At 38.6% G+C, this 10,796-nt stretch overlaps 1 protein-coding gene across 2 annotated transcripts; it reads left to right on the top strand.

Moving 5' to 3' along the window:
- Nucleotides 1-408: 408 nt before the first annotated feature.
- LOC127637015 (eukaryotic peptide chain release factor subunit 1) lies at nt 409-10,773 on the top strand. 2 transcript variants are annotated; one of them, XM_052117856.1, is made up of 11 exons: nt 409-569; nt 935-1,040; nt 1,672-1,847; nt 2,121-2,260; nt 4,932-5,070; nt 5,155-5,345; nt 5,436-5,565; nt 6,188-6,358; nt 6,806-6,870; nt 9,136-9,283; nt 9,365-10,773. In XM_052117856.1, the coding sequence occupies exons 2-11, from the start codon at nt 955-957 to the stop codon at nt 9,445-9,447; spliced, it is 1,329 nt and encodes a 442-aa protein (XP_051973816.1). In that variant the 5' UTR covers nt 409-569; nt 935-954; the 3' UTR covers nt 9,448-10,773. The 2 variants fall into 2 exon arrangements, with proteins under 2 accessions (XP_051973816.1, XP_051973815.1); XM_052117855.1 differs by having other exon boundaries at nt 932-1,040.
- The last annotated feature ends 23 nt before the right edge of the window (nt 10,774-10,796 follow it).

Raw genomic sequence — 10,796 nt, 5'->3', positions numbered from 1 at the left:
AAAAACACTATACAATTATGTTTCACTTGCACAGAGCCGAGGTAATGTCAACTAAACCCTGCTTAAAGCTATTTTGCATAGAGTTAAGAATGTTTATGACTGATTAATTTTACCAGTAACAAAAAAAAATCACTTATTTAAAAAAAAAAACCTTTATATAAAAGTACATTTATAAACAAAAATAATTTGTATATCTTTCTTCTTCAGGCGAAAAATAGAGCTCTCTTTGTTCAGTTTACTGTTTGCAGAATATTGTATTGTATTTCCATCGTTTGTCACTGTTTTTGCGCACAAAAAAACGGCATTGTTCCATCCTTTTTGATTGACAGTACAATCACCCAATTACATAGCTCCAACTACACCTCCGTGCGTCGCGTTTTCCGGAAGTGATACTAAATGGAATTTCTGCCTTTTCCCCACGTGAGCCTCCATCGAAGCACCACGCGCAGCAAGAATAACCCGGCTGCTTACGAGAGCTGTATCAGGTCACTGTGAGAAACAGCAGCAAACCCGCTCTGGACCATTAAGTAATTGCCGTAAGGACACGGCGGAGCGGATCACAGTAGCCTGTAAGTATCGTACAGTCACCGCTTTCAGTAAAATGCGTTTGAAGATTCTAGCAATGTTGATTAAATCAATATATAATAAGGGCTATTTTAATGGTTATCTCCCGCGAGCGGCGCGTGACACGTTGTTCACGGACGAGAGAGGAGAGAGGCCCGCGAGCTGGGTGGCGTTAGCGCATCAAACTTTAGTCACACTTCTCTTTCTTACCCACAACAAGCATCCCTTAAACTGTTCAACTATCCATTCTATCATAGAGGCAACCAATGCACTTTCAGACTTTATTATGAATGACTGGTCTTTAAAATCGCAGATAATTCAAGTTATCCGCGTTAGCCAGCTAAAGTAGAATTCTCTTTTTTTTCAGCAGGTCCAGACGGCGCGAGGAAGATGGCGGACGACCCCAGCGCAGCGGATAGAAACGTGGAAATTTGGAAGATTAAGAAGTTGATCAAAAGCCTCGAGGCGGCTAGAGGGTGAGGGCTCAACTCTGTCTCATCCTCTTTATTTGTATTACAGGCGTTGAATGACAAACAGCAACACATCTGATGTGTGATTTGATTCGTTCTTGGGGGAGACCACATGCTAACCAGTTTGCTAACAGCTGTTGAAGAGAGAGCAGCATGGTGGACGGAGAATAAGATAAAAAAAAATATTAATGATTAAAAATGTTGGTTTCACGATGAATAACGAGAGCTTTGGATATGTGAAGGCCACTTGGGATGATGCCTGAGCATTTGGATGGTGAACGTGACATTTAGGTTGGGCCATGTATAAAAGGCTAAATGTTTTGTTTCCCCAAAACATAAATTGCAATTATATGACTTGTTATTTTAAATTAATAGTCTACATTGTGATAGCATTATGATTGTTGTTGAAATGCTGTTTTAACGTATCAAGGCACACCTTGACAAGTACAGTCATAAACTTAAAATGTTGTTATAAGGTATCTTTCAAGTTCATTTTATTTAAATGAATGCCACTAATTTGTATTGAGGCTCTGAAGATGAAAATGTTTAACAAATCCTGCTCCGTTGCATCCTCTCTTAAGTAATACCTTGGATATTGTGTTTCTCGCTAAACTTCTCTATGAAACTTTGTCCTCAGAAATGGCACCAGTATGATTTCCCTCATCATCCCTCATAAGGATCAGATCTCACGTGTGGCGAAGATGTTGGCCGATGAGTTTGGCACTGCCTCGAACATCAAGAGCAGAGTCAACAGACTGTCTGTGTTGGGAGCCATTACCTCAGTACAGCAGAGACTCAAACTGTACAACAAAGGTGAGTGTGGGGCTTTAGTTGGAACCAAGATGTTTTGGAAGTATTTATATAACCGTTTCCATATCAGTTCAGTGAATTTTACTGTTGATCACCTTAACTTTTCTCATTGGTGGTCTTGTTTAAACATTAAGCTGGCAGTTCAAACGGATATGCTGTGCATGTAAAGGTTAAATGGAGTGTATATGGTTTGCATGTTTGTATGGCAGCTGATTTAATCTTTTCTTGGGTGTGGTCTCTCTTGATCCCCCTGTAAGTTTGCTCTCTATCTTGCAGTGCCTCCCAATGGCCTGGTGGTGTATTGTGGCACCATAGTGACAGAGGAAGGCAAAGAGAAGAAAGTCAACATTGATTTTGAGCCTTTTAAACCAATCAACACATCCTTGTATTTATGTGACAACAAGTTTCACACTGAGGTGAGAGCATGTGAGCACCAGGGAATAGTTAATGAACCAATTGTTTTTTTCTTATTCATAATTAAAGTTATCATGTTTTTTGTCATAAATGTGCCTGCACACTACAGTTTATGCTACAAATTCATTGATTTCAATGGCAATAGTGCGTCAGAATGTTGTAGTGGAAAATTGCAAGTGTTTATGACCAAAAGTGATCAAATCCTGCTTGGTTATTCAGCCTCAACCGAGCTTACGCATTCCTACCTGTCATATGCCTTCTTGTATTTTTGTAGTGTAAAGTTACCAGTGTGTGATAAAAATTCTCTCAGTACATGTACATTTTTACAAAAAAATATATATTTTCCTAAAACACATTTTTGGAAACAACCCCCTTACCCTGAGTATACTATGGCATGTAACTTGCCCTGCACCGTTTGTGCTTTGACATGAATGATACCTCAAATCATGCATCTTGTCGAGGAGTGGTCTGCTATTATTTAAAGGGTTTGTTCACCCAAAAATTAAAATTTACTCACCCTCATGCCATCCCATATGTGTTTGACTTTCTTCTGCTGAACACAAAGATTTTTAGAAGAATATCTCCACTCCATAGGCCCATACAATGGAAGTGAATGGGATCCTTTGAAGCTCATAACAGCAGCATAAAAGTAATCCATATGACTCCAGTGATTAAAGTGATGTAAGCGATTTCAGCTGTTGGATTAGCCACGCCCACTCTTTTAAAATCCCCGAACTCTGAAGATACCAAAATGAGCTTCGATGAGAGCAGAAACAGTTGTTAAAAAAAGCTGCAGAATAACACTCTCAACTGACAACTGCTATGAACAACACTGCATAAATTGCATTATTCATCAATTTGCTGCAACTACAATACTATGTGAACGCTCAAAAATATTGACAGGCAGAAAGCCTCATTGTCCATGATCCGTGAACACATTTTTGTTAGCTGTTTACTAGGGATGTCACAATGTGAATTTTTCATAGTATGATTATTGTCTGATAAAACAAAATCACGATTTTTATGATTATCTTCAAATTTACCTATTATGCAACGTTAAAAACCTCCACAAACATATCACAACTTACGTTTTATTGCAGCATTTCTTAGGACATGCAGTAAACGGGTATATTCCTACTTTTAATGGATAACAAGTAGGTAAAGTATTTTTGTATGCCATTTTGTCTATCTGCCCTCTGACACAAAACGTACTGTACCTTTTCTATGAAAATGTATACCCTTTCAATAAATAAAAATATAAATAAATAAAAAAAACTATAACTTTAAACCATATGTTTAAAATAAAACAATGTCAGGTTAGGGGGGAACCTTTCTTTATTCAGTAATCTTAACGATCAGCCGGATAATCACAGCACTTTTATGCTCGCTGAAATATTATTCAAGTAGGAAAAACTATTTGGAGGCATCGCATTCACAATATAAAGCCCTCCTCTTTAAACTTAAAATAAACAACTCTTCGGATATACACCGTTTCAATTCAGTGTTTGACTTTACCAAAAGGTAAGTATTACACTACATATAAATATTTACTGTGTTTGTAAAATTATTACCTTCATCTTGGCATGAATCTCTGGATGGTGATCCTCAGGTGCTGGAACATATTAGATGTTTTCACCATTTTTGCTGGCACTTTTCGTCTGCATGTTTTGCATACTGCATACCTGTCTTCAACAACTCCTGAGTCATTTTTTAGATGACAAAATGCTCCTAAATGGCAAATTTAATTAGCTTCTTTAGCAGATACAATTCAGGGAGATCGCGTTCCGCCATGTTTTCATTTTGAGAGTTTCACGTGCGCTGAAAGTTCACGTTCTGCACGCGCCCCACCTTACCTACACAATCACCTTGTGAACTCTTGTTACCATAGTAACAGCCTCACAGACCAGCCAGGTAGAGGGCAGGACACACACGTGTGGTGCAGATTTTGTTTTTAAATGGACAGCATGGTTTTTTCCAGATTTTAGCCGTAGTTTCTTATGGTTTAAAAACGTGACCATTTAAATCGTGATTAATTGTGAAATCGGGTAATGTATACACGTTCGAGATCGCTCAACAGTCTTTGTGACCGTACTAAACACTTATTTCATTAATATCTTTCAGGGAGTAGGAACCTTTTATCCATACCTTTCCATAATAAAAAAAATCGCTTACAGCAACTTTTATATCCATATCTTCTGAAGTGGTCCAATTGGTTTTGGATGAGATCAGACCAAAATAGAACTCCAATTTCACTTTATATCTTGACATCTGCAGTCTCCATGGTGATAATGATTTCAAGCTTGATTACACTTCTAATAGTGCTCTGTGCATGCATTAAGTGCTAGGGAATGTAATCAAGCTTGAAATCATGATCGTGCCTAGAGACTGTAATGGCAAGATGTACAGTAAAAATAAGTAAAATTTTGGTCTGTTGTCATCCAAAATCTATTGGATCGCTTCAGAAGACATGATTTAAACCACTGGAGTTTGAAACTTTTGGTCACCATTCACTTGCATTGTATGGACCTACAGAGCTGAAATACTCTTCCAAAAAAATCTTTGTTTGTGTTCTGGAGAAGAAAGTCATACAAATCTGGGATGGCATGAGGGCGAGTAAATTATGAATTTTAACTTTTGTGTGGACAAGTAATTTTACCATTTATATGTCTGCAGGCTCTTACAGCACTGCTGTCAGATGACAGTAAGTTTGGCTTCATTGTAATTGATGGTAGCGGCGCCCTTTTTGGGACTTTACAAGGCAACACGAGGGAGGTGCTGCACAAGTTTACCGTGGACCTGCCCAAAAAGCACGGTAAAAATGTCTTCAAATCGCTTGTTGTGCCTCTTTCCTAATTTAATTGTTATAAAATGTACTGACTTCTATCTTTACTACCAGGTAGAGGAGGTCAGTCGGCTCTTCGATTTGCTCGTTTAAGAATGGAGAAAAGACATAACTATGTGCGTAAAGTTGCAGAAACGGCTGTGCAACTGTTTGTGTCCAATGATAAGGTCAATGTGGCAGGACTGGTGCTCGCCGGATCAGCCGACTTCAAGACGGAGCTCAGCCAGTCAGATATGTTTGATCCGGTGTGTTATTTAATTTAATAATCTTTCAACATTCAAAATTCAGCACTAGGCCTTTGCTGACTTTATGCTCCTCTCTCTGGGAACATGCAGAGATTACAAGCGAAGGTTCTGAAGTTGGTTGACATATCGTACGGAGGAGAGAATGGATTCAACCAGGCCATTGAGCTCTCAGCAGAAGTGCTGTCCAATGTTAAATTCATCCAAGAAAAGAAACTAATAGGTAACGATAATTTCCAGAGTGATGGACAACCACGCACATTTCATACTGATTTAAATGTTTCTAAAATGACATTTAATTAAGCATAATAAAAGCCATGGCTTTCTTTTTTTTTTTAATCTCCTTTTCTCCCAATTTGGAATGCCCAATTCCCACTACTTAGTAGGTCCTCTTGGTGGCGCGGTTACTCGCCTCAATCCAGGTGGTGGAGGACAAGTATCAGTTGCCTTCGCTTCTTATACCGTCAATCCGCTCATCTTATCACGTGGCTCGCTGTGCATGACACCGTGGATACTCCGCATGTGGAGCCTCATGCTACCTTCCGCTATCCACGTACAACTTACCACGTGCCCCATTGAGAGTGAGAACCAACAATTGGGACCACCAGGAGGTTACCCCATGTGACTCTACCCTCCCTAGCAACCGGGCCAATTTGGTTACTTAGGATTCAAACTTGCGACTCCAGGGGTAGTATTCAAAGTCAATACTCGCTGAGCTACCCAGGCCCTCCAAAAGCCATGGCTTTAAAAATAATACATTTGTAGTAAATTTATGAATGATTGTTTGCCTGTTTGAATTTTTATGATGTTCTTGATTGTGTAGTGACTAATTTGTTTGATTTCAGGCCGATATTTTGATGAGATCAGTCAGGATACAGGGAAGTACTGTTTCGGGGTTGAAGACACACTCAAAGCGCTGGAGATGGGAGCAGTGGAGATTCTTATAGTTTATGAGAACCTGGACACCATGCGTTATGTTCTACGTTGTCATGGAGAAAACATTACACCGGAAAATGGTAAACACACATTCACTCTCATAATCAGTACGTTTAAATGCACTTTTAAAAGTTTGATTTCAGTCTAACAAAAAAAAAAATATATATTTTGGTCTATAAATGCTGATTCAATCGTTTAAGTCTGACTACCAGACCTAAATAATGCAATTGTAGCCCAGCATGAATACACATTAAGCAGACCACAATTGGCCTGAGCAATGTGTGCATGCTCGGAAAAAGAGGTTACGTGTGGAAAGTAGCAATGTTCATTTTTGGATGAGTGACGCCTTTACTTCGAATATATGATTACGCAGTGTCACGTATGCTTGGACAGACAGAAGAATACTATAGCTTGACTAAACAAAATCCTGCTCTAGCTCGATTATAACTTTGCATATAAATGTACTGAATGTATTCAAAATATAAAAAAATTATTTCTCGTTTTTAATTTCAATAATTTTTTATTAGATGAAAAGACACTCTACTTGACACCAGAACAGGAGAAGGACAAGTCTCATTTCACTGACAAAGAGGTAAGTGAAGAGATGCCACAAAATGCATCTTATGTATGATTTGACAGATTTGAATGAAAGTAGCTTAAAGTGCACTGTTTGCTGGAACACTTCCCCCAGAGCATCCCTCTTGTGAGATTTAAGTGCTATTCTCAATGGCCCAGTGACGATCTCTGTAATTAAAGTTGTACTCTGACCTAACATCAGATTGTCAGCCTTTGAGTTAAAACACCTGATCGTTAATGATGAGGATATCATTGTAGTCCTGTTTTGATGTTTTAGGATATACAGTGGGATCCAGAAATTTGAGAAATTGCACATTCAAATCTAGGATTCAAAATTGAATTTAAACCTGGAAATAAAGTTTGAGGATTGTTAAAATTTTTAAAGGAAGAAACCTTATGAAGTATATAAGATTCTGCACTATTTCTAGGTCACTAATCAAATAAGCAAATTTATGACATTGACAAATGTAAGCTCCTTTCTGGCTTCCATTGAAGAACACAAGATGCCCTTTGGAACATCAGGTTTTACACAAAAGTGTGGAGTCCATGCCAGCTTTCACACACTGTCCCTAAAGCAAAAGGAAGAAATTCCAAATAAAGAAACTGCCCCAAAATAGGTGTGCCCAGCTTGAAGCATCATACACAAAAAGACTTGAGGCTGTAAATGTGCTAAAGGTGCATCAACAAAGTGCTCAAAAAGGCTGAATACTTACGTACGTGTTTTTTTTTTTTTTTTTTTATACATTTGCAAAGATTTCAAACAAACTTCTTTCATGTTGTCATGATGGGGTATTGTTTGTATAATTTTGAGGAAAATAATGTATTAACCAATTTTTGAATAAAGCAGTAACACAACAAAATTTGGAAAAAGTGAAGCACTGTGAATACTTTCCGGATGCACTGTATAACATGTATGTGTTTCCAGTTTGAGGTTGACCGATAGTGGATTTTGCCGATACCTATAACTTAGGTGGTGGAAAAGGCAGAAAACTGATTAATCAACTAGAGATGCACCGATCGACTGGCCAGGGACCGGAATTAGCTGTTTTTCTGCATGCTCGGCCGGATCGGTCAGCCTCATGTCTGTTTGTTGCCTGCGGCGCAGGCAATAACGTCACAGCCGCACATAAACTTCTCATTGGCGTGGAAGATCTACACTGTGACTGAAGAATACATAAAGTTTGAAATGTGTAATAATTGTAAGGCCAAAGTAAAACATGGGAGAACCACCACAATAACTTTCAGAACAACAAAACGAAATGATTAGATGCGTTTCATTCAAGATCTGGCAACTGGACCACCTTGGAATAATGATGTGATTATTCATATAACGTGGTTTGGGCCATACAAATGATTTGGGAGAAATAAAACGGGAGTGTTGACAGATATGGTTACAAGCCGTTCCTGAAGCAGTGCTCAGATTTACAACTGATATTTGGACATCTAACGTTAATTAAGCGTATTGGACACTTCAGTTTTTCAGATCTTTGGAATTGTTTTGGTAGACGACTAATAAAGAGGAAAAGGTCAATTTGTAAAAATAGTGGAACATGACATTTGTTATATAAAGCAACTAATTTGCAGTTTGTTATTTCTACCTCTTTCCAGTCACAGGGCACTTTATTTTCAGAGTTAAGTGAGAGAAGATCCTGTAACTTAGTGCAGTTTGGGGGAAATTGTAATGTTTAATTTGTTTTATTATGAAAATAAAATGTTGCATTGAAGAAAGGTAGATTTTGTTTGTATATGTGGTCAATAATAGTTCTTAGAAAGGACAGGAAAAAATCTGTATCGGCTGGTCACACTTGCCAAAAGTCGGCCAAGAAAATTGCAGTCAGTGCATCTCTATAATCAACCAATAGTTTTAATTATTTATAGTTTATAGAATATTCAACCATTTTTAAGTCTTTCCTTAATATGATGGGCACAGACATTGAGGCTTCAAGTGTCCAAAATGGAAAAAAAAATCCCTGCAGTTTATTGTGCAACCAAAATCCCAATAATAACCAGAAAAAAATAATATTTGGTGCATAATGCTGGACTTTAAACAAGCCCGAAATACACTCAATTGTTTTGAAATTATGAAGACTTTGCTCCATTACAATCCTCTATATTTAAGTATTTACCAAATTAAGGTTTTTATAGCCTACATTCACTAGATTAAAACTATCAGCGAGAGTTCCGAAAATCAACTATAGGCACAGATTAATCAGTAAAACCGATCTACCTCTAGTTCTAATATGAGATGTAATGTGAACTGTACCATATGTGCTTGTTTTAGACTGGTCAGGAGCACGAGCTGATCGAGAGCATGCCGCTGCTTGAGTGGTTTGCCAATAATTACAAGAGATTTGGGGCCACTCTGGAAATTGTTACAGACAAGAGCCAGGAGGGATCACAGTTTGTGAAAGGCTTTGGAGGCATTGGTGGTGAGTATTCTTCCTAATTATTATTTGAGAAATATCTGAATAGATATCAAGGGCCATTTTTTCACCTCTTGTTCTTTTCAGGAATTTTGCGGTACCGGGTGGATTTCCAAGGCATGGAGTACCAGGGAGGAGATGATGAATTCTTTGATTTAGATGACTACTAGGTAGTCGAGACTAACACAAAAGAAATTTCAAAATAAGACCCCCCCCCCCCCCCCACCTACCCCGCAAACGGCAGGGGAGCGAAGGAGATCGAATCAGCGAAAGGGAGAATAAGAATTTGAAAAGATGGCAGGTGTTTCCCTGGCTTTAGAAATGCAATGATCTCTGAACTGGAAGAGACTGAGTTTTCTTCTCTCCACTGCTTACCGGGTCATCACAACAACATGGCCTTGGCCTGTTTGCCTGTTCTGCCTCAGCTCTTCACAACACCTACTTTTTCTTCCCCCCTAATCTCACTCCTTTCTTCCTTTTTAACTCTACTTTTATAATGGCATCTGCTGCTGTTGTATTTTATTCCAAATGTATTATATTTTCTCTTATTCAGTATATGAAGAAAGCAGTAGCAAACTATTAGGTCTGTGCTGCTTGCATCGCCACCTAAAGCCCATTGCTAGGCCTGCATTTTAATTTCCTAGTCAGCCCAGACATAATTTGTTGCCTTGTTTCTGCTGTAAACCAGTGGTGGTGGTGATGCACTCTGAGCCAGTGGTACACCCTGATCCTCACATTGCATTGTTCCCACATTGAAGTGGTTTCTTGCCCTCAAATGGACCATTATAGTAACTGGACCCATACCCCTGTGCTACAGAACTTCCGCCATGAAGACCGAGAACTGTCTTTCTCCGTACATTTCCCTCGCTAGTTTTCCTCAGCCCACAGGAGATGCAAATTCTCAAAATAAACTACATATGAGTGCCTGAATTTTGCTGTTTGTGAGAGATGACAACACAGTGTACCAGCATCTGAACCCCAACTTCAGCCTGCTGCTGTTTCAGAACATAAAGTCTTAGCTTGAGCCTTCAGCTCTCATTGGCGGCTTCTTTGTCAGAAGAACACATGCATGGAAATGTCCGTTTGGACTGATTAAGGGGTGTGGGTTACTGTGATAACTGATGTGAGTATGCCAGTTCGGCCGTTTAAGTCCCGTTTAGAGGTCATATCCCCTGAGCCTGTGATCAACCACACAAAGCTCTAATTTCTTTCCATTTTGCCCAGTCACATTGTAACAAGAGATTGGTTTTAGAAAAAGATAGCTAATGCAGGTAAATGACATTTTTGGACCTTGAATAATTGTGGGATGGATGGTGTTCTAGCACCTGCTAAAATTAACTGGAAATAGACAAACTAATAATGTAAAAGGAGAAAAAAAATGATCAAAGACCCACAGTATTTTAACATATGTTGTATATTTTCTTTGATGCATCACTATTTTGTATAAATCATTTGTTACATCTGGACAGACATTAAACGTTCTCATTGTTTGCAAATTGCACTTTAAACTTGTTTGTTT

Source organism: Xyrauchen texanus, chromosome 44 (assembly GCF_025860055.1).
Source record: "Xyrauchen texanus isolate HMW12.3.18 chromosome 44, RBS_HiC_50CHRs, whole genome shotgun sequence".
In the NCBI taxonomy this organism is placed as follows: domain Eukaryota; kingdom Metazoa; phylum Chordata; class Actinopteri; order Cypriniformes; family Catostomidae; genus Xyrauchen; species Xyrauchen texanus.
Note: the sequence above shows the minus strand (reverse complement) of the source record. Positions and strands in the feature narration are given on the sequence as shown.

Coding starts and splice junctions, on each gene's coding strand:
- LOC127637015 (XM_052117856.1), top strand. CDS start 955: ATGGCGGACGACCCCAGCGCAGCGGATAGAAACGTGGAAATTTGGAAG. Junction 1,041..1,671: donor AGCCTCGAGGCGGCTAGAGG/GTGAGGGCTCAA, acceptor CTTTGTCCTCAG/AAATGGCACCAGTATGATTT. Junction 9,284..9,364: donor AGGCTTTGGAGGCATTGGTG/GTGAGTATTCTT, acceptor TGTTCTTTTCAG/GAATTTTGCGGTACCGGGTG.